At 30.5% G+C, this 25,932-nt stretch overlaps 1 protein-coding gene across 7 annotated transcripts in view; it reads right to left on the reverse strand.

Annotated features, from left to right (window-relative positions):
* LOC140445313 (uncharacterized) overlaps positions 1-25,932 on the reverse strand; it is a 450,063-nt gene that overhangs the window by 120,873 nt on the left and 303,258 nt on the right. For all 7 annotated transcript variants that reach the window (XM_072537278.1, XM_072537281.1, XM_072537283.1 and 4 more), the window contains one exon: positions 17,293-18,224. In XM_072537278.1, the coding sequence (XP_072393379.1) occupies positions 17,293-18,224 (932 nt within the window). The remainder of the gene's footprint in view (positions 1-17,292; positions 18,225-25,932) is intronic.

The raw sequence follows: 25,932 nt of genomic DNA on the forward strand, positions 1-25,932 counted from the left end.
ACTAAAAGTATTGAAAGTCAGCCGTCCAGGACACACGCTTTGATAGAGACAAAGGAATATTACGAAATCGCTTGGAACAGCGGACTTGAACACTGTTTTTAAATAGCAATTTGATTAAAGGAATAAACAACCAGATATAGATCTGATGTTTTGATTTTAAAATCTACATCTTTTGGCATAAAAATTTTACGAAAAGAGGCGAGCCGAATGGTTTGATTATAAAAAAGAATGGTCGAAGGGAGTACACTCGTTTGTTAATAACTCGCGTGTTAAAAACTAGAGATGTGTATCCACGGCTCCAGCGTGAGAAGTAAGTCTTATTAACAAACGTCTAAGACCCGGCGACCAATCTCTCGTGCTTGGCCGCGGTTCCGGTATCAAGAAGCCGTAGTGCCACGTAAGCACTATCAGTAGGACATATAGACAAGGCGAAAAGCTCGGGTTCGTTCGGAAAAATATTCCCATGAGTTTTTTTGCGTAATCACTTTCATAAGATACCCCAAAATAAGGTTCAAGATTTTTAAACAATTTTTTTTTAGACAAATTGTAATAATCAATTTTTTTGATCCGGACAATTTTTTTTCCAGTTTTATTGGATCATTCTGAACAAAATAGGTCTCTTGTAATTTTTCAGTAAACCTGATAGTTTTCGAGTTATAAACAATTTAAAATTGAAAAAAGAAAGCGCAAAATTACGATTTTCAAGGCCCAAAAACACAAGTAAAAAATATTATTTCTGAATTCATCAAAGACCTAAATTCAAGTTCAAACGTTATTCTATCATTTCCCCATAAGTATTTTGGACTTATTTCATTTTGAAGGAATGTTTTTGAATCGTTAATGAAGCGCTTATGATAGGACGGGCGCTAGGGCTGCGGCGTGTATAAGAAAAAGAGAAACAAGATCTATGACACAAATTTTTGCTGGTTTGAATTCTCATTGTATAAATGAGCGCCCACCTTGACATACGCGCTTCATTAACAATTAAGAAACAGTGTTTTAAAATAAAATAAGCCCAAAGTTTTCATCGGGAGCTGACAGAAGAAGGATTGAACTTGAATTTAGGCAATTAAAGATTTTAAAAATAATATTTTTTACTTGTATTTTTGTGGGTTGAAAATCGACATTTTGCGTTTTTTTTTCAGTTTTAAATTGTTTATACCTCGAAAACGATTAACTTTAAGAAAACCTACAACAGACTTTTTCTATTCATAATAATCCAAAAATCCTAAAAAAATTATTCGGGCCTAAAAACTTTATTGTTAGTTTGTTTAAAAAAAATATTTAAAAAAAATTTGAACAACTTTTCCTTTTAAACCTTATTTTGGGGTATCTCATGAAAGTGATTATGCAAAAAATCACACGGGAATATTTTTTAGAACGAAACCGAGCTTTTCACCTTGTCCTCCGGCTAACCAACCGGTTTTAGACATGTCAAAAAACAGGTCATTAACAAAAAATCTAATAAAACATTTGAAATCACTCTCAAATAGGATGATAATTAGTAAGACGAATTTCAGATAGTACATAATTTCAAAAAAATATCAGTACATAATCTTTTGCCATAATGGTTAAGCGTTATATTAACATAAAATATATTTGTAAAGAATAAATCTTGTGGAAAACGGGAGATTCCGTGGTGGGCGCTCAATAAGAAAGGAGTTCCCGGTAAGTGAGTCAGCCACTGGCGGACTCACGTGTGCGAAGTCACTGAAATTCTCGAATGAAATAAGTCGACCGATGAGTCAGGAGTACAGTGAGAGATGAGTTCTCATGGATCTCAAATGCATTTAACGATCGATACCGGAAAGCGTAAGATACTGGAAAATCGGAACCCTTTACCTTTGCGATTATAGTTACTTGTAAAATAGAAGTTTCACGATGCAAGAAAAAATGTGGGGGTTAAATCCAAACATGTTATATTGGATTTATAATATGGTAGGAACATCAAGCAGCAAGCAATTTAATTAAATTCAGCCTGTGAGACATGTTTACCCCTTTAGAATTACGTTCGGGTGTAACAATTCGTTGGAGTGAGGTGTATTAACTCGAGTAAAACAGGAGTCATTCCACCTCGCTACAATGCTCCAGACCATCCTTTTACCCCCTATAGCACTCTGATACGCGATAGAGACACAACTATCAGCCAAAATGCTCTTCATGTGGGAGTCCTGGGTAATAGGACTCCAACATGGTTCTCTAATCGATTTTAAATTCAGGACAACGTGACACGCTATGTTCCTGTGATCGTCTTATGACTTATTCGCGGAACTGAAATTGCTTGCTTGGGCCTCAAGCCTCCGCTGGAGACTTGGTGCTCATGAGTTTGCGCCGATTTTTTGTTTGTGTTTTTTTATTTTTTAGGCTTTTTTAGGTTTTTTTATTGATTTTTTTAGTCGAATGTCGTGGTGGAAGGTTTTCATTGTTGGGATACACAGTGCTTTGTGCTAGTCTGAATGTGTGTCTCGTGTGCTAGCTACGAACTGTCCTCTTTCTTTCCTTTATTTTCTTTCTAGGGGTTGTTCTCTCTAGGGATTGTATTCTCTCCGGGTATTTATTTATTCTCTCTTTTGGGTTTGTTTTCTCTATAGGTTTTTGATAGGAACATTAATGATTACTGGTATGGTGGCCACAGGTGCAGTAAAGAAGTACCATCATCAAACTAAACCAAGTGCAAAGACGTGCTTGCCTTAGAATGACAGGCAATCTGAGGGGCACACAAACAGCAGCTATGGAGGCCCTATTGGACCTCCCTAATTTGTACACCTTTATAAGGGAAAGGCGAGAATGGCGTATTATACACTGTGAGGAAACCTGAAAAATGGAATGATTAGATCATGACATAGCAACATCAAAAATGAAATTAGGGATACCAAATGAATGATGACTTCTGACCATATACCCACATACCTACAGTCCAAGGGTCCAAAGCTGTTAAGGGCGGTCTGTGAGTTTGTCGTTGTATTTAATTGTAATATACATAAAAACTTTAATTTCTTGAAAAATTTCTTTCATTTTAAAATCGTGTGGGATAATAAAATGAAACATATATCACTTAAATTAATAATATATCGATATGCCGTTATAATATAAATTTCACGGTGAATCTTATGTTTAATAAGTTGTTAATTAAAAAGTCGAATAAAAATTTATACTTTTGATAAATAACTATTTTAAACAACATATTGACAGTAGGCAATATGTCACACTTTAATTTAACAATTGAAAGATAGAAGCACAATGCTTAATAAAATATATGCAAACGACAACTCTAATTATCTGTATGTATAGGCAAGATTTAATTAAAGATGGAATGTGCCAACGCGGTATGATTTTACACAAGAAAAATAGGTAAGTATCAAGTAGATTTTATAACGGAAAAATCGTGCAAAGATCATACAGGTTACGGGTAAACAATAAATAGAGCCATTTAAACCAGTTATAGGCCAAATTGAAAGCAATAAATCAGGTCATCTAATATTTATGGATATTATAAAAAAACAATGATTTCATTTTTCAAAAGAATTGCTTGGAATTAAATACCATGTTTATATGGAAATAAGACACAAAAAATTTGACATTTTAATTTCCATTGCGGAAATCGTTCTCAAAAAAGATTATTAAGGAATTTAGTTAAAAAACCATAGCCATATAATACAAATAGACTGACTGTTGCCAAACAGTACGGCATATGATCCAATGTCCACCATGAATTTATCCATACATCAACAATAAGAAAGAATTCATCAAATTCACCATAAAAAAACATTAAAACAATAATTCACTTCCTTATTTGTCTGTGCTAATCTCAAAAGAGAATACAGGATATACAACTAAAAAGTTTACAGAAAACCAACCCACATCAACAGATATTTAAACTACCACTCATACCACAACATAAACATCAAAAAAGGAATCATCAAATTATTATATGGTAGAGACCAAAACACCTGCTCTAATAAAAAGGCTTTTCAAGAAGAAAAACCTCTTACCAAAGGTTCTAATTCTCATTAAAGAATAAGGTATTCTCTAATTTTTTAAACTAGAAACACTAGAATGCCGTTTCTGAAATTCTCTTGTCAATTTTTGATATAGAATCATTTACAACAAACACCTTGTTCTTATAATAAATCTCTTTATTTTTCTTTTAGGTATTAATCGGGAGGTCACCGTAATTGTCAACGGGAGTTTTTATTTAAGAACTGCTCGCACTCGCACCAATCTATTTCTAGCCATTATTTTTTTATCCTCATGCCAGAAACGCTGCCGATGTCTTCCTCATCCACGTCGTCCTTTCCGCATGTTTTTCTGATTTCTTCCACTATCAATCTTAAATTATTTATCTCAGTGGGTCTTAATATGCTTTATGCTTTGGTTTTGATTTCTTTCTCATATATTTATTTTTCCATACAATTTCTTTCAGATATTCCATCAAATCTGCAGGAGTATTTATTTAATATTTTATTTCTCCTATGAGATCATGAGTGGTAGAGGTGTGCGTTCATAAGTATTTGAACTATATCACTCGTTTAATGCTTTTGTTATCAATTAAGATTTTACATCGCAAAGGATCTTTAGTAAACGCCAAGCTCTTGGTTTTGTCCAAAATCAATAAAGTTACCTTTGCAGATCACCCTTTGCAGATCATCTGTTAGCCAGTCATTATTGTTGCGCCATCTGCATAACAACCCATTCTTACCAAGTTGGAGAACTTCAAAAGCAACCTTATAACGTTTTCTATTTTATACATTTGTTAAAGAATTTCCTCACTACTAAAATGGTTTGGAAAACTATGACAGTCGAAAAAAGAGAAGGATGTTTATATGACAGTTCTTCTTCTTTTTATAGTGCCGTGCACCTATAGTGCGTTGGCGAATTATCTTAAGGCCAGAAGTCTGTCTTTTGAGGCATGCAAAAGATCGCCAGTGTTATTTATGAAAGTAAGAGATTGCATTTCATTTCAATTCGAATTCCACCATTGCTCTACACTTATTTCGAGTTATTCAACTCCTCATCAAGAAAACTTATGGAAGTTCAAAACTGAAATGAAAGGCAGTCAAGTATTTGGCCATTATAATTAAAATAACAGCCTGCTACGCTAGCAGCGGCATCTATACGAAGTAACAAGAAGTCGGGAAACCTCTCTTTAATAGCAAATTAGGTGAACCTCAAATTCAAAGCCTCTTACTGGAGGCTGTTGAACGACGCCTGGAATAACCTTTTAGTCTGACATGCATCTACGGTTTACCCTTAAAAAACACTATCTTTTTCGCTCTTTACGTACAGAAAAGACGTTAAAATAAAAGTTAAATGAACTTCCACAAGTGTTCCTGATGAGGAGTTGAATAACTGGAAACACGTGTAGAACAATGGTGGAATTCGAATTGAAATGAAATGCAATCTTTTACTTTCATTTAAACGTCTTTTCTCTACGTAAATAGCGCAAAAGATAGTGTTTTTCAAGGGTGAACCGTAGATGCATGTCAGAGTAAAAGGTTATTCCTAGCGTCGTTTAACAGCCTGCAGTAAGAGGCTTTGGATTTGCGGTTCACCTAATTTGCTAGAGGTCTTCAGACTTCATGTTACTTCATATATATATATATATATATATATATATATATATATATATATATATATATATATATATATATATATATATATATTGTGACGATTGGGGTTTATAGAAAATAATTTATAAGTTATATACTACATAATATTAGATATAAAAAAGTATTTGATTATTTTAAATAAGTTATATACTAGAGAATTTAATAAAAATATATTTATGTGAGGGCATTTTTAATAAATTAGCATATAATAATTGTAAAAAGTTGTATTTTAGTAATTTTTATGTTGTAAATAAATTTAAGTGAGCCATGTGCATAGGCAACCAAAAATACTCTCGGAGATTGACAGATATTTATACTCTGAAGTGACGTTTAAGAATATTTACGAATATAAAGTGGGTTATAATAATATATTGTTTGAAATGTGTATTTTATTAAATTAGAGTGTTAGTTACTAATTTAATTATATATTCTGATCTGAAAAGCCTAAATGTAAACAAAATTATTAATAGAAAAGAATGGAATTCTCTGGATCTCCGGAGATGGCCATGTTTGCGAAATGGTTTGTTCCAGAAAATTCAGACAAGTATTTGATAGAACAAATTGGAACATGATATCTTACGAGATGGTTCTAGAAATCCAAAAAACATATAAATACCCGTGATTTGGATTCAAGATGGCAGTTTTTGGCAGTTTTTGAAAGTTTTTAGTCAGAAAAGTTTTAGATAGTGCAGTCAGAAGAGTTTTGGGCAGTTTTTGGAAGTTTTTAGTCAGAAGTCAGGCCAGTTTATTATGAAAGTTATTAGACACATTTAGTGAAGTAAATTGTTCAGAATTTTCAAGAAGTCAGTCAGAAAAGTTTAGTAAGAAATATGAAAGATTATTTGGAGTCAGAGAATCAGGTACAAATAGTCAAATTGTTTAATATAGTGAGTTAAATGAAGATTAAAAATTATGCATATAATTAATGCACATTTATAATTATACACAAATAATTATTGAAGATAAAAAAAGGTATATTGGAAGAAATTAAATTATATTATGGTTGGAGATTAATATAAATCAACTTATAATAATTGGATATTGGTATATTGAAAAGAAGTATAAATATAAATGCTGTTTGCTGGTTTGATTGGTGGTATATAAATGCTGGTGAAGAAAAATATATCTTAAATTAGTAGAAGCTGATAATTGGAAAAAGAAATTTCACAAAAACAAGGATAACCGAAGTACGAAGACTTTCAGTGGTGATTAGAATATATATAGTGGAAAACAGTTCATTTAGGCATTCAGTGAAAGAAAGGTACAAAATTTTGTTAATATAATTTAGTTAATATCATAACAATTTCAATTTTGAAGATAGTTTGTTTAAATTTAACATTGTCTATAGAATTTAATTAGTTTTATAAGAGTATCAATTTAAAGATAGTTTATTTTAAATTTACACTGACTAGGTTAGATATATATGTGTGTTTCATAATAGTTATAATAAAGATAATTTAAAAAAGTACTTACAAGCTAATTCTTTGAGAACCGCGATAAAAACCCTATATATTATATTATTAAAAATACTCATTGCTCATCATTCAAACAAAAAACACATCATAACAATTTGGCACCCAACGCGGTGGCTCTCTATTTAAAAGAATTAGTTTGGGAAGATAAGTGCTCTCATATAATTAAATTAATTATCAGTAGAAAGGAAAAATAATAGATTTTATTATTAATTATATTTGAACAAGTAAAGTCTCAAAATGTCTCAAGGAAAGAAAGGTACAAGAAGCAAAAAGAATGAAGAAGATGTGGAAGTAGAAACACAACCTATACAAGAGGAGAGTTTAGTTCAAGTTCCACAAGATACTGCAGAAATGAATCCAGAAAGAGAGGAAAATGTCAATATGGCAGCTTTGATGTCATTAATGATGCAGATGAACAAGACAATAGAAGAGAATTCAAAAGAAATCAAAGAAGACATAAAAAAATTGGAAGAGAATTCAAAAGAAGTCAAAGAAGACATGAAAAAAATAGAACAAAAAATGGAACAGAATTCACAAGAAGTCAAAGAAGACATGAAAAAAATGGAACAGAAATTGGAAGAGAATTATAGAAAATTAGAAAAGAAAATATAAGATAATAATAATAAAATTGTAAAACAAATGGAAAAACAAATGGATAAAAAACTTGAAGCTGCAGAGAAAAAAGTAGCAAATGAAATAAAAAGTATACGGAATGACTACAAGAAAAGGATAGACAATGAGAGGACAGAAGTAAAGAGGATTATTCAAGATAATAAAATAGATATAGAACAGAAAATAGAGTTACAGAAATGTAACTTAGAAGTAAAAATTAACGAAGACAGGAGAAACACAGAAGAAAAATTAGACGATATACAACAAAATATCCAAATAAATAGTAATCAAATAAGAAATGTGGAACAGAGAATAGATGATATTTCACAAATGAGAGACATAGGGAGACCTTACTTAAATTTAACAAATGAGACTGGGATTAAATTCTCTGGTAATATAAAAAATTTGCATCCTAGAGTATACATAAATAGTTTAAAACATAAATTAAGATTTGTGAATAATATTAATGATATTAAAGATTATATTAGAGTGACATTAAATGACAATGCAGCAACTTGGTTTGCTAGTATTGAGAATGATTTAGATAATTTTCAAACATTTGAAAATAAATTTTTAAATTATTATTGGGGTGAATTAGAGCAAGCCAAGTTTAGAGAAATTCTATATTTTGGAAAGTATAATCAAAATTTAAAATCAAATATGGTAGATTATGCATTGAAATTGATAACAGTTGCAAAATATTTAGAACCACCACTTAGAGAGGATGAAACAGTCTTAAATGTATCTAGACATTTTGATGCTGATGTTGTGCAAACCGTAACTGTACAAAATATTCAAACAATAGATAGTTTTATTAATTTTATTCAAAGAATACAAAGAGGCAATATGACAAGTAATAATAATAACAGAAAAAACAATAATAACTTTCAATATAATAGAAATGATAATCAACAATATAGACAATCATATAATAATTATAGATATGTTGATAGTTTACAAAATTTTAATAATAATAATAGTAATCAAAATAGACAGAATTTTAATAACAATACTAGTTATAATAGACAACATTTTAATAACAGTACTAATAATAATAAACAAGATTTTAACAATAGAAGAAATACAGAGCGACCTAACTATAACAGACAGGTAAATTGTGTTCGAAGGAATAGAAGCTGCGAAGACAGGGAACGAAATAGTACAAGGCAAGAAAATGTGAGTAGAAGTCATAGTAGGGAAAGACATAGGACATCAGATCCAAGTGGTCAGATACAATCTGACAATTCTAATAATCAAAATTTTGTGCAGTAAACTTTCTGAATTACAAGTTAGGCCATTGCTATTATGAAAAACCTTCTGAATTTATTTCTTAAGATGAGGATAAAATTATTGACTCTATTAATTTAATTTATATAAATGCTTTGGCCAAAAAATAAAATGATTAAGATTATGATAGATACTGGTTCAGAAAGTACTTTAGTCTCGGAGAATTTTATTTTGAATACATTAAAACTATCAGATATAATAAAGATTCCAAAAATTAAAATTATTGGTGCAAATAATAAGAAGTTGGGTGAAATTGATAAACTAGCCAATTTTAAAATTAATATTCTTAATAAAGAAATTAATATGCAAGGATTTATTGTCAAGGATTTATGTGTTGATATATTAATGGGAAATGATGAATTGGAAAAGAAGAAAGTAAAGATAGATTTTGAAGAAAAAATGGTAACTTTGGAAGGGCAAATAATTAAATTTATGCAGAAAGATGAGGTAGAAGAAGGAATAAGAGTTGATAGGATATTATTAAAAGAAAATAATGATGTTTATGAAGAAGAAATGTATTTTGATGATAGGGAAATGTCCCAGAAGAATGTAAAGAATAATTATTGTAGTGAATATTTAAGGAATGGAAATTTTAAGCAGATGGATGCCTACGAGGCGGAGTGCGTAAAATTGGAAGCAAGGAATAATGAGTACATAATGAAGAATAATTTTATTTGTAAAGAAGAAGATATGATAAAAGTTTTAAATTGCCCTGAAGAATATAAATCAATAGTCATTTCCATATTGCAGCAACACAAGGGACTTGTCAATAAAGAAAATAGAATTGCACAGAATTATATCCATAGTATAAGAGTTAAGGAGGAAAAAGATTTTAAAACAAAATCATACCCAATACCATATAAATACAGAGAAGAAGTAAACAAAACAATTAATAATATGTTAGAAGATGGGATCATTGAGAAGGCAGACACACGTTTTATTAACCCCATAGTAGTAGTACGAAAAAGATCAGGTGAAATCAGGTTATGTTTGGATGCAAGGAATATTAACAAGATTACTGAAAAGCAATTTGAAGCACCAATGAGTATAGATGGAATATTAGGAAGAATTACAGGAATGTCATTTTTCACTAAAATCGATTTACAGCATAGTTTCTGGTTAATACCTCTAGAAAGAAAAAGTAGACAGTATACAGGATTTCAGATAGATGGAGTAGTATATCAATTCAAAGTAGTACCATTTGGACTTCAATCATCTTGCAGTGCTCTATGTAGATGTCTTCATGATATTTTGGATCAATATGAACATTTTGTAATTCACTACATTGATGATATCTTAATTTTTTCTAAAACAGCTGAAGATCATGAGAAACACCTAAAAATTATAATAAATAGATTAGACAAAGTTGGATTAAAAATAAATCAAGAAAAATGTACATTTTTTCAAAAAGAAGTCATATATCTAGGTTATAAACTTAATACTAAGGGAATCGAAATGGATCCAGAACGGACACAAGTCATTCAGGAATATAAAACACCACACAATTTAAGAACTTTAAGAGGATTTATTGGAATAATTAATTATTATAAAAGGATGATACCAGATCTAAGTATAAAAGAAATTCCATTACTTGAACTACTGAGAAAAGGTGTAAAATGGAGATGGGATCAGAGAAGAGAACTAGCATTCCAAGAAATTAAAAACATTTTTCTGTCAAAGTTGAAAATATACTATCCTGACTACACACAGCCATTCATATTAAGAACAGATGCATCAATAGAGAGATTATCAGGGGTATTATTACAAATACATGATGGGGTCGAATACCCAATACAATTCATTTCAAGAATCACAAAGCCACATGAAAAGGGTTACTCAGTTTCAGAATTAGAACTAGCAAGTATAATACACTGTGTCACAAAATTAAGATTTTATTTGTTGGGTAATGAATTTACAATAGAAACAGATCACCAAGCTTTAACGTCTATATTAAATAACAAATATGGAAACAGTAGAATACATCGGTGGAGTCTAATACTTAGTGAATACTGCTTTGAAATCAAATACATTTCTGGAAAATCCAATATAGTGGCAGATGCTTTATCAAGGTTAGAAAATACACCACAAAAAGGGCAGCGAACAATAAAAATTGGATTAAATCAATTAGTAGAAAGTACTGGATTATATTCTAAAGAAGAAATTATAAGAGATCAGATCAATTTGAGTGAAAAACAAAAAGTCCTTAGGAAAGATGGAGTATATTATAAAATAATAAATGGCATAGAAGTATATGTAATAACTAGAACTTTAGCAAAGAAAATATTGAAAAATTTACATAACAATTATATGCATATTGGTTCAAGAAAGCTATGGATGCTATTTAGGGACAATTATTTTGCAAAGAATGACATAAGTATAGCAAAAGAAATTACTACCCAATGCCCAATATGTCAACTAAACAAAGAAAAGAATTTCAAAAACCAGAACACATATAAATCTAATGTTGTATATGAAAAACTAAATACAGTTTCCATGGATTTTATTTCAAATTTAGTTCTCAGTCCAACAGGAAAAAAGCATATACTAGTGATAGTTGATTTATATACAAAATTTATTAAACTATATCCCTGCTCCAGAACAAATGTTAAAACATTAAAATTATATATTAATCAATTTTTCGAAGAAATAGGACCATTTAGAAATTGCATAATAGATAATGCTACATATTTTAACAACCAAAAATTTCGGGCATTTTGTGAGAAAAAGGGAATCAACATTCATTTTACAAGTATCAGACATCCTCAGGCAAATCCTGCAGAAAGATATATTAAAGAAGTTATAAAATATTTAAGGATACTGTGTCAAAATCAACACGAAACTTGGCAGCAACATATACCACAAGTAGAATATTTTTTAAATAATACAAATAATTTGAATACAGAGGAAGTACCAGAATATTTAATGTTTGGCCATATAGGAAACAGAAAGTGGATTAGTGAATATAATCAGGATATGTTAGAACAAGTAATGCAGAAAGTGAATAACCGAATTAGGAGGAAAGCTGAAAAATATATCAGAAGACAAAATCGAAATATAAAAAAACCAATCACATTTCAAAAAGGAGACCTAGTGTTAATTCGTTCACTTAGAAAAAGTAATGTTAAAGAAAACCGTTGTAAGAAATTACAACCAATGTTTGAAGGTCCATATACAATTGAAAATCAGAATGGACTAAATAGTTATGTGTTAATAGATGCAGAGAACAGACTAAGAGGCATATTTCATATCAACGACATTTTTCAATATCATGAAGAGATTGAATAATGATTTCTATACCTTTAACAAAAATATAATAACACTAATAACTTACTGATAGATCCATTTCATAGATAGATGGTAGATTTCTTTGTTGTGAATAAATGTGACATCATACTTGTTGAATTTTGTATATATGGAAATTAATTTGTACCCTAAAAATCATAATTTGGGGTTAGATACTATAATTGCTATAAAAATGTCTTTCTAATATAATAAAGTGGAAAAACTTACCAATTTATATTGATGAAGTTATTTTGAATGGAAATAATTCCTAGATTTTGTCTATAAATAAACAGAACACCATATCTATTATATTTTTAATTAAGGTTATATTTTATTCTCTGATATCGCATCCATTGCTCCATTTGACATGACAGTTTGACCATAGAATAGCCGAACTGTGCTCCGTTGTTCTCTGTTTTGATATAGACAGCGAACAGGGATGTATTTAACACATTTTAAATAAAAAAAAAATTGAATTATTAATTTATTAAATTTAATAAGGTATGAGAAAATTAATATTTAAAAAAATAATAAGTAAATTATTTATTTTAAATATTATTTTTGGGGTATTGTGACGATTGGGGTTTATAGAAAATAATTTATAAGTTATATACTACATAATATTAGATATAAAAAAGTATTTGATTATTTTAAATAAGTTATATACTAGAGAATTTAATAAAAATATATTTATGTGAGGGCATTTTTAATAAATTAGCATATAATAATTGTAAAAAGTTGTATTTTAGTAATTTTTATGTTGTAAATAAATTTAAGTGAGCCATGTGCATAGGCAACCAAAAATACTCTCGGAGATTGACAGATATTTATACTCTGAAGTGACGTTTAAGAATATTTACGAATATAAAGTGGGTTATAATAATATATTGTTTGAAATGTGTATTTTATTAAATTAGAGTGTTAGTTACTAATTTAATTATATATTCTGATCTGAAAAGCCTAAATGTAAACAAAATTATTAATAGAAAAGAATGGAATTCTCTGGATCTCCGGAGATGGCCATGTTTGCGAAATGGTTTGTTCCAGAAAATTCAGACAAGTATTTGATAGAACAAATTGGAACATGATATCTTACGAGATGGTTCTAGAAATCCAAAAAACATATAAATACCCGTGATTTGGATTCAAGATGGCAGTTTTTGGCAGTTTTTGAAAGTTTTTAGTCAGAAAAGTTTTAGATAGTGCAGTCAGAAGAGTTTTGGGCAGTTTTTGGAAGTTTTTAGTCAGAAGTCAGGCCAGTTTATTATGAAAGTTATTAGACACATTTAGTGAAGTAAATTGTTCAGAATTTTCAAGAAGTCAGTCAGAAAAGTTTAGTAAGAAATATGAAAGATTATTTGGAGTCAGAGAATCAGGTACAAATAGTCAAATTGTTTAATATAGTGAGTTAAATGAAGATTAAAAATTATGCATATAATTAATGCACATTTATAATTATACACAAATAATTATTGAAGATAAAAAAAGGTATATTGGAAGAAATTAAATTATATTATGGTTGGAGATTAATATAAATCAACTTATAATAATTGGATATTGGTATATTGAAAAGAAGTATAAATATAAATGCTGTTTGCTGGTTTGATTGGTGGTATATAAATGCTGGTGAAGAAAAATATATCTTAAATTAGTAGAAGCTGATAATTGGAAAAAGAAATTTCACAAAAACAAGGATAACCGAAGTACGAAGACTTTCAGTGGTGATTAGAATATATATAGTGGAAAACAGTTCATTTAGGCATTCAGTGAAAGAAAGGTACAAAATTTTGTTAATATAATTTAGTTAATATCATAACAATTTCAATTTTGAAGATAGTTTGTTTAAATTTAACATTGTCTATAGAATTTAATTAGTTTTATAAGAGTATCAATTTAAAGATAGTTTATTTTAAATTTACATTGACTAGGTTAGATATATATGTGTGTTTCATAATAGTTATAATAAAGATAATTTAAAAAAGTACTTACAAGCTAATTCTTTGAGAACCGCGATAAAAACCCTATATATTATATTATTAAAAATACTCATTGCTCATCATTCAAACAAAAAACACATCATAACAATATATATATATATATATATATATATATATATATATATATATATATATATATATATATATATATATATATTGAAAAATAATTGGTGTTTGCTAAGTAAAAAATTTTATAATGCCATCCGTTTTCAAGATAAAGGGCGTTGAAGAAAAAAAAATGGTAACATTGTAATGAAATTTGATACGAATATGTTTTGGAAGCTGATACATCCCATGAATTTGTTTTTATATCTGACTCTCATATAGGGCCCTAGTTACAGGGTTCGTATTAAGTATTTAACTTTTTTAAGGATAGAATTATTAATCAAAATTCCAAGTGAACCTAAACATCATACATATAATTTTAAACCAAAAAGGTAGACTTGGTAAAACTCGATACTGTGTAGCTACTGTGAATATTTTGATTTGAAAATTATGAAGTAATAACCGATGCCGGTATAAAGTAATGATTAAGTTAATAATAAAAAAATCACAAGAAGAAAATTAAAATAAAGACTAAGAACACAAAATAAAATTCAGGTAGAGTAATTCTTGACATGAATTTATCTCTGTATCATAGACTTTTTCCTTAACATACGATCAAACTGTGTAGTCCATAGGATTAAAATCGCATGACCAAAGAGACCAATGAATCGGAGCTTCTATACTTTTACCAATTCATCCTATGTTTCAAAAAACAAACAACTTTGCACTTATTAGAAATGGTTTGTTAATTTTGTTTAAATTTCTTTGAAGTTGTTTAAAGGTTTTGTGTCAGCAGTTAGGACCTTAAATAAATGATTTTTAATAAAATAAACATTTAACATAAAATATAGTTTATCAGCAGCTATGTTAATTTAGTGTTCTATGTGTTTAGTAATACAGAATAGTTTGTCAGCTTACTTTGCAGTTAGAAGATCATTACTTAGTGCGTTCAATCAACATAAAACAATTGTCAAAAGAATAAGATTACAATTTAAAAAATAAAGAAAAATACAATTAAAATAATAAATACAATTAAATTTTAAAAATCGAAGAGCGCCTATTATAGTTTTGCAAGCGGGTACCTTATATCCTAGCACCAGAACTGTTGCCCCATATAAATGTATTTATCTAATCTCATAACAACATAACACTATTTTTCAATACATTTACGTACGCCGGACCATTTAAGTTTCCTTCGATGAAAAAGGATCCATTAAGTGGTATTTGCACACCCAACGTGCAGTATCTACAAATTGTGCCATTTACGTTTCTGTTAATAGCAAAAAGGGCCTTCTCGCAAAACATAAAATTATGTAAAAAGCAGGGCCGGAGAGCTCAGGCAGTAGAGTGTCTGACTAGCACGAAGAAGGCCGGGGGGTCGATCCCAGCGCCGGCGAAAACATCTAGATATTTTTAAAATATTTACAGGCCCCAGGTCGACTTCCTTGTATACGGTAGGCCCAAGACCACCCTGCTTATAATACCAAAATCTCGCTAGCCGTATAAAGGAAGACTATTATAATAGTCCCCTTATAATAATCAGTATATTATTATTATATGTGCACATTTTTCTGTCTGTTAAAATCGTCATTTTTTGTTAAGATTCGTCAAGATTTGCGTCCTGATTTTGATAGTTCTTTTATTGCACCTGATTGCTGATAGTAATCAAGAATAAACAAAATATTTTTCCTCTAATAATAAATGGTAAACAAGTTCAATACTGAACAAAAATCAAATCCAGAATGTCTCAAGCCACCGATAGGATAAATGGGCCTCTTTTTGATTAAACCTGAAGATTAAAGACATGGACGCTAAATAATGTGAGCTTAAATAATAAACTTAATTACCTTATTAAGAAGCTTTTGGGTTATGAGTTTTATCATAAAATCTTCTAAAATACCTTGTATAGCAAGAATATGGAATGGAAAATATGTACAACTTTTATTGAAGAACTTTTATCAGTGGAAAAAAAAACAAGAAACAGGAGTTAGCTGGGACATCTGTAAGATTTGATAACAACGATGATTTCTAACCTCCGATAGCAGACGACATGTTTAAGTTTCCTCCAATTAATTAAAAGTAAAATATAGCATGCAACATAATATAAGCAGTAGAAAATTTTGTAGAGTAAAACGCTAACCTTCATTAATGAAGACAAGACTCTAAAAAGAAAAAGAAAAAGGCAAAACAAAGATTTAAATAAGGTTAGAGAATATCAACTCTAGTTAGAGAATATATAAAAACGTTTCTAGAAAAAAAAGACAGAGTAAAAGACGATCGTCTATAAAGAAAAATCGAAGAGAATATGATTTCTAAGTTGGAAATCGAAACGTCAAAACTACAATATTTTTAATTATGACTTGGTTCATTCCTAAATAATATAGTAATTGAAAGAAAGATCCAACAAGTGGTTATTTCATATAAAAGGATATAAGAAATATAAATGAAAAACATGGTAAGAAATTAAATTACTAAGAGAAATCAAAACACAGGATAAACATTTATTCAATTTACAATTTAATATAACCAAGGACTAAAAATTCATTAGACATACGAGAAAAAAGAAAATGATTGAGAAAGAGTTAGGTATACCATACTCATGTTTAGGATTGTTTACATACCATTTTTATTTATAAAAATTCCACAAACCACGAGCCTAGAAGCTCTGGAAAAAATGTTTCCATGCCATACAATTTTTAAAAGACCACATCTAAAAAATTAATATAATAGACATACTACCTAGAATAAAAATAAACCGATTAAAGGTATATAATGAAGTTATTTTTGTTCATACACCTACAAACCAAATATTTGAAAATAAAACCGATTACAACGGTAACTACGCAAAAATATTCTTCTGAAAGCTGCTTATAGGATATGAAAAAGCTAAAAATAACTTTGTCGGTGTGGACAAAATTCAATTTTCACAGAAGCTCATCGGTCAAGAGAAAAAATCGTTCAAAAGACAAAAAAATAAAGACTCACCTGAGCTTGCGCTTGTCGTTCTTGATGTCCGACCTCTTCGGCGAGGGTTGTATCGCTGGCGCCGACTTTATTGCGCCGTCTCCCAACTCCTAAGCCCGCCGCCTGTCCCACCGGAGGCACGTGGTGGTTCATCTCGTGCACCGTCAAACTCTGTTTGATATCGGCGGTAAAATTGCAGGCCGAACACTTGAAGGCTCCGTGTCCGTTGTGGTTCTTGCAATGCCTGTCTAGGTTCCATTTGTACGGAGTTCTGAAATCGCACATCTCACACTTAATCATCGGCATTGAATGGTACTTGACGTGTTTCGTGTAACGCGCTTTAATGTGCGTTACATAAGTGCATTTCGAGCACCGAAAGAACTTGGTTTTGATGTGCTCTTCGCGCTCGTGCTTTGCCAGCATCGCGGGCGTCTTTCCGGTAAACGTGCACACCGAACACTTAAACACGACAGGATGGGAATCTTCCTCCGCCGATCCATCGTCGGTATGCGGTTTTTTGATCGCGACCGACGCGGGGGAGTCATCATGTACCATCTTCGTGTGTCTGAGTAACTTCTGGAAATGCTTGGAGGCGTAAATGCAGTTCGGACACTCGTAAATCTTCACTTTTTCATTATGAACATCGCGCAGATGGTAAAGGTACACGCGAGGATTTTGGGTAAAAAAATCACAGCCGACGCACGTATAGTTTCTTTTTACTTTGCAGTCGGGCAATTCTTTGTTGAGATGCTCGCTGTTGGCTTCGCTGTCGGCGTCGACGGGACCGTCGTGGTTTCCCGATGCTGGGTCGTCGTCTCCGTCGTCGAGGATATTATCTATGTCGTCACGATCGTAGAGAGCGTCTCCACTTACTATGCTGCGCACTACCAGCGAAGCTCCTGCTCGATGTACCATCGAAGGCACTGACATGCTAACAGCACTTATGCGGCTGCCTGAAACAAACCAAAAGAATTTCTGTTAAAACATCGTTCATGATTTTCTGGCTAATCTAATCAATTTAATCATGAAATATTATAAATAGTCAAAGAGCCGACCCTAGTTCAGTGTATTCCATTTATATTAAATGTTTATTGTTCTTAAGAGGTTACATTTGCAAATTAAAATTCTAATACACTTAGTTTCTAAACTGAAGGGATTATTCCTTAACAACTGTCGTGTATTATCAAGTAATAGAAAGAGAATCAAGAGCAGTTATTCTACATCTTATATTAGATTAGCTATATCTGTTATATTATTCACGTCTCAAATTTCACTATATATTTCTTGTTATAAGATTTTATGCTTCTTCCTAAAAGATAAATATAACATTTTTGAATGCTATTGAATTGTGCCGTAATAGTCCAGTCGTCAGAGAGTTGACCCCTAAAAATCATACGAACAAGCTGAATTTTGCAGAGAATATTAATTTTGTGACCCCAAAAAAGATGCAAAAAAGTTTACCACTTTTACCCCCGGGCTTCCCGCTAAAACCCCCCTCGCAGGGGGTAAAAACTAAAAAAAAATCGATTTACAATGAATCTGTACACCGTAGAAAAAAAATATTTCAAATAAAAAATGTAGCTGAGATAATTTTAAACAAAAATGTGTATTAGCATTTTTTGTGTAGAATGAACCGTTCTCGTAGAAACAACGCTTGAAGCGACCGTCGATTTTGCGTGTCAGATACGTCAATGTTCAATAAAATTTGTATCAGCTGGACGGTAAAAATTCGATATTTTTTTATCCAAATGTCCTATCGACAAAATTCAAGATGTGTTTTAAAGGCAAAGAGTGCAGCTTTCGAATGCGGTTTTTGTATTTTGCCGAGAAGAAATTCAGTTTTTATAAAAGTGTTAAATATATTAACGTGGCGCGATTTTTGCCATTTTTAACGATTATCGTGAGATCAATAAAATTAATCACTTTCATTGATCAGTTGTAGTAAAATTTCAGAGCAACCTTAAAAACCTATGACATGAAATTTCAATTTTGAGTTGTTGTAACAAATATGAGGCATTTGAAATATGAATAAAAAACGCAGAATTTAATGTTTTACATTACAAACGATCACACGTTCTTGGAAATGCATTTAAGACGACTATTTTGGGTATAGATTATTGCAGAAGTTTTGTTCTTTTGGAAAACATACTAGTGTAATTAAAAAACAGTTTTAAATGTTTTAGATCGTTTGTTGTGTGAATTTTTCTTGCCAAAAACTCAAAACTTAAATTTCATGCTATAGGTTTTAAAGGTTAGACTCTAGTAATCAAAACTTCATAGTGGCCAGTCAATGAAAGAAACAGATTGTATTGATCTCGTGAGAATCATAAAAAATGGCAAAAATCACGCAACGTTTATTTATTTAACACCTGCATAAAATCTAAGTTTATTTGCGGCAAAATACAAAAACTGCATACGAAATCTGAATTTTTTACCTTTAAAACGCATCTTGATTTTTGTCGATAGGTCACTTGAATCAAAAGGTATCGAATTTTTACCGTCGAGCTGATACAAATTTTATTAAACATTGATTTCGCGCGCGTAACTGACATGCAAAATCGACGGTAGCTTCAAGCGTTGTTTCTAAGAGAACGGTTCATTCTACACAAAAAATGCTTATAAACATTTTTGTTTAAAATTATCTCAGCTACATTTTTTTTTTTGGAAACATTTTCTTCTAAGGTGTAGAGATTCTTGATAATCAATTTTTTTGCGTTTTGACCCCCCTGCGAGGGGGGTTTTAGGGGGAAGCCCGAAGGTAAAAGCGGTAAACTTTTTGCATCTTTTTTGGCAGCCCAAAATGAATATTCCCGGCAAAATTCAGCTTGTTCGTATAATTTTTAGTGGGTTCAGTGACATTTTCGTCTCTGACGACTATAGTAAAATCAAAGTTCAAGTTGTATTTACTTTTGTCTTTATTCAATGCGTATATTTTTCAATTATAAGTTCATGTTGTCTATGTTTTTAAATTCTTACATTCCTACTGTAGGACATTTGGCAGATACCAATATTTGACAGACATATAATTGCTTAAGATTTCCGTATAAGCATTATTTTATAATTACAATCCATTCCATGAATATACAACTGTTTTTGTATGAAAACAATATACGATGTCATCTATTCCAATATGTTTTAGTATCTGCATTAATTTTACATTTATCGAATGCCTTTCCGAAGTCAACGAAGCATGCAAATACATCTTTCCTTTGATTACGGCATTTTTTTAATAGGATATTTAGCGCAACAAGTGCCTCCCTAGTTGTGGAGTATTCTTAGGAAAATCTTAAGAGTGTGGCTCATTAGGCTAATTAATCGATATTCTGAGCATTTTCTAGCATTGTGTTTTTAGGTATTGTAATAAAGATGGATTTGAGCCAAACTGCGGGAGTCACTCCAGTGTTATACATTGCATTAAAAAGTTTTACTAGTATTTTTATGTTACCTTCATAATCTGTTATTGTCTGTAATTGGTTGGGTCGTTTTCTGATATTTCTAAGCAATTCGTTCATAACCTATTATAAATAACAACAGGCTAAAGTACTTTAGTTTAATACCCCTTTCCCAATTAAATTGTTCATATTTTCCCCCTACTATTTATACTCGTCGTATTACTATTTAAATACTTTTTATTTATTTTATCAATGTATTTGGCACTGTCATTTTCCTCGAGAATTTCCATAACTTTTTTTCTATAGTTTTTCTGTTTCTACCACTTGTTTAGTCTCTTATTTTACTTAACGTCACATACTGCGTGTAGTGCTAAATATAATTAAACAGATTGAAGAAAACATAAAAAATCCAATAAAAGACTAAATGAGATTTAAAGGTTGATACACATTATTATAGTATATGAGACAGATACACGAAATGACACTCTAAAAGAAAAGCAACAGGTTATCGTAAACAAATGGTGCATTATATGGACAGCAATCTTCTGTAACGAGAGATTCTAGTTGCGTGGAAACGTTATATCGACAATTTTTTAACATACCAGTATATGCGCAAAAAAGAAAGACATATGTGAGCCAACAGAGGTTTCTTCTATTAAAGGCTATAGCTGGAGAAGATGATAAAATCTACACTCGGCTGGATTTTTATTTGGATTTGGGCACTTAAACGTACATATTTAAAAAAGCCTTTTCGCCAATTTTTACCTCCCTAGGTGGTCCCTGGGGTCCCCTATCGCAAAAATATGTGTTTTCCAAAAAAAAAATTTCCTGGCCGATCCTTTACTTTAAACAATCTAAAAAAAAATCCATAAATATACATTTTAATGCCCAAAAACCCTCTAAATTTTTCAGATTGTTTAAATTAAAATTTAGCTCAGGAAAAATATTTGTATTTTTCAAAAAAAAAATTAGGTTATGTAGGTAATTTTTGGAAAACTACGAAATAATTATTTTTCGTGTATTTTTTTCATTCTTTTGAATGAATCGGTTAGATTTTTCTTTTTTGGTCCGGAAAATTGTCAAAATATGAAAAAAAAACCCATTTTTTGAGAATTTTTCCCATGTTTTAAGTACACATAACCTCATTTATATATGACAAATAAGAATTTTTATTTCTCCCCCCTTTATTCGAGTGGTAATTATCACTTAAATATTTTCATGACCAAAAACAACTTGATTTTTTTCAGATTTTCTTAATAGAAATTGAACTCGTTCTTTTAAATAAAGTGGTTAGATTTGCCATTTTCTCTCCGTAACATTCTTTAAAATTGAAAAAACCAATTTTTTTGATATTTCCCCCCATGTTTTTACCACATAAACTCAACCGTATGTCAATAAATATCGATTTTTGTTATTTTTTCGTTATTTGTAACAGCGGGATTAGGTTTGCCATTTTCAGACCAAAACATGGTCAAAATACAGCAAACCCCCTTTTTTGATATTTTTTCCCATGTTTTAAGCACATAACATCATTTAAATGTGACAAATAAAGATTTTTTCCCTCTCCTCTTTATTCGAGTGGTGAATATTATTTAAATGTTTTCATGCTTAAAAACATTCTGATTTTTTCAGATTTTTTGGATCAAAATTGAGCTCAAGAAAAATATTTGAATTTTTCAAAGAATTTTTAGGTTATGTAGGTAATTTTTTTGCAAACTTCTAAATGATTATTTTTCATGTATTTTTTCCGTCCTTTTGAATGGCTGAATTAGATTTTTTATTTTAGCTCAGGAAATTTGAAAAAACCCATTTTTTGATATTTTTTTCCCATGGTTTAAGCACATAACCTCATTGAAATGTGACAAAAAAACCGATTTTTGTTTCTCTCTTCCCTTTATTCGAGTGGTGATTATCATTTAAATGTTTTCCTGCTCAAAATACTCATGATTTTTTTTCAGATTTTTTGTATCAAAATTGAGTTCAGGAAAAATATTTGAATTTTTTGCCTTCATAACCTAAAATTTTTTTGAAAAATTAAAATATTTTTTCTGGGCTTAACTTTGATCCAAAAAATCTGAAAAAGTTTTCACAGGGTTTTTGGCTACTAAAATGTATATTAGTGAATTTTTTAAAGCAAAGGATCGCTCAGGAAAAAATTTTTTCGAACACTTTTTTTGCGATAGGGGACACCGGGGGCCACATAGGGAACTACAAATTTGGCTAAAGGGGTTTCTAAATACGTACTTTCAATTGCCTAACCCCAAATAAAAATCCGTACAGATTTTACGATCTTATGATACTATAGCCTTTAGTCCATTGTTTAATCTTTCTTCTTGAGTTTCTTGTCGTCCTAGAGTTCTAATATACTTCCAATATGCAGCAGTATAATCACCACATAACCCACAAAAATAAGGTATTAGAAATGTATGCATTTTGGCTATTTTTTTAAAACTGAAACATTTTTTTTATGGCTTTCTCTTAATTGTTATAAAAACCTTATTATTGTCCTTGTACAGTAACGTTTTTATACATCAAATTTATTTAAATTAAGCAATGCGTTTTTTTATTCTTTATCCTTAATTTGAATACCATGGTGCTAACAACTGGAATACTTAATTTAATTTAAAAGACAAACTTAACAATTATTATTTAAATATAATACCGCTAGATGTATTCTAATTATAATTTTTATTCTCTTAATCAGCCTTGAGAACGTTATATACATATATATATACATATACATACATATATATATATATATATATATATATATATATATATATATATACAGTAAAACCTCCCTTAACCGAAACCTTTTTAACCGAAACATCGTTTAACCGAAACGGCTGACAGTTTCAATAATTTCGTCAATAAAAAGTAAATGTTTGTCGCAAAACGTAAACAATTCCGTTAATTTCACTCACCAATTGATGTCTATGTGTGTTGGGAAATCACAAAAACCAAGAGCTCTAAAAGATATTTCCGAAAAGGCATTTTAAGGTATAGAAGCCAAAAGAGTTCATGGATGTCGACCAGTTTATTTTTAGAATGGTTTGAAAATGAATTCGTCTCAAGTGTAAAATCCTTTTTAAAATCAAAAAACCTTCCCATCAAAGCATTGTTGCTTGTTGACAATGCGCCCTCACCCTCAAAATCTACAAAATGGTGACAATTGTCAGATTTTTGCCACCGAATGTCACAAGCTTAATCCAGCCATTAGACCAGGGAGTCATAGAGACATTCAAGAGACATTATAGAGAAGCATTCTTAAGACATCTGTTATTACAAAAGACGAATTAATCCAAAAGTGTTCCCGAAATTATCAAATCTTTAACAATAAAACATTTTTATAGGTGAGCTGAGTCGTGGGCCAAGATCAAATCGTCAACTTTGGAAAAATGCTGAAACAAACTTTTTGATAAGATTTTAATTGACGATCCTGAAGAAGAAAATGGTAAGAAAACGACAGAATTCGTGAATTCGTGAATTCATCGACCAGGACATCATTAATATGGTTCTTTATCAAGACAACCTGAGCATATCAGATGACGAAGATGACGACCCAAGAGTCAACAGGCAGCACAAGACCGTCGACGAGATTTTCAATGCTTTAGAGGAAAGAATTTTATACAGTAGGCCTAATTAGTTAGGGACACGACTAGATTCTTAATTTTTGTTGTCATTACATAAAGTTTTGTCCTTTTCAGATTGCTTTACGTTTCGTCGAACAATCGAATGAGCAAACTCATGACGTTCTGCAAATTAACGATGGAGGGAGAGAGAAACATCGTTGTCAAACGAAAACTCAAAAAAAATAGCAGATTTCTTTAAAAAAGCATGATAAACTTGTTCATTTTCCTTAATTTTATTACTTTATTTTGGATTTACTTATTAGAAAACATTACGAAATCAACTCATAGTATTTTTTAATACCAATACTTTGATCAAGAATATTATAAAAAACAATGTTATTTTTAACCGAAATTCTTGTTATCCGAAACGGCCTCCCCCCCAATTATTTCGGTTAACGGAGGTTTTACTGTATATATATATATATATATTGTATGTATAAATATATATGTATAAAAAAAATATATAAGTGCAAAAGTTATTAGTGCAAAAATTGTAGAAAGACAAATTCCATTCATTCTATATTGTTGTGGTACTAAACTATTTTTATACAGCCAACTACAGGATTTTTTTTTGTTTAAAATATAAATACTAAATAAATAATAAAATTACTTAATTCAATAATAAAAATATTATTTAAAATTTAAAAATTCAGAAACATAGTATGAAGCTTCGCGTTAATCTACTGCACCGCCTATTCCACCATCTTTTTTTGGACAAGTCAGGTTAGACACTCTGTGGTAAAATACAGCGTTTGGATATCACTTAGCTTGTATTCAAGCTTGATTTACATTGGTTTTTAATTTATTTTGATGTACCCAGTAGTTCCAGAATTATTAACTATTGAATAAAGGATTGCAGTTTCTTTGCATCTTCTCTAAATTTGTCATATTATGCAATAATCGAAGCTTGCTATAATAAAGATTGCTTCACTTTCTTCCATAAAATAGAATTTCTCACATCAAGCTTGCTCATGTACCACCCAGTATGTTACACTGAATGTTTTTTTTTATTTTAATCATCTTCCCTTCAAGAAATTTTACAGACTTAATTGATTTAGTGTTAGCCGATTAACTATGTAAGAATTTTCTCAAACAGACGCTTCAGAAAACGTCTGAGTTGTTTTACAACACTCTTCGTACCGAATCATCACACCGATTTCAAATCTTTCAAAGCACCTCTTCTGTCCTACTTAATACCTAAAGGAAATATTTTTTTAGTTATTGCACAAAATCGATGAGCTTTCAGTGGGTTGGTACACAAAGCACTAGTTAGAAAAAACGGATCGAACATTTCTTGTCTTTTATAACATCCACCGGCAAATTATACCTAACCTGAATTATTTATCATAGCGCAGTTAGTTCCAGAGTTGTATTCCAGGAGAGTTTAGTTAAAACTGGGACAGTGAGCCGCGGGACCCGCGGGGGGAGATATAAAATAGTCAGAGGAGCGCTAAAGTGAATTTATGGATAAAAATATACAGCTAAACATAGAATTTTGATAAGTATTTATTTATTTTTTAATGTTAATAATATTTCAATGATATCATTGGGGGAAACAGAATGAAATAGAAAATGTTATAAAAAAAACTGTAGACTGAGACGAAGAAATAGCAAAAAAGCAAACATTTAATAAATTT

This window comes from Diabrotica undecimpunctata, chromosome 7, assembly GCF_040954645.1.
Source record: "Diabrotica undecimpunctata isolate CICGRU chromosome 7, icDiaUnde3, whole genome shotgun sequence".
NCBI classification, from domain to species: Eukaryota; Metazoa; Arthropoda; class Insecta; order Coleoptera; family Chrysomelidae; genus Diabrotica; species Diabrotica undecimpunctata.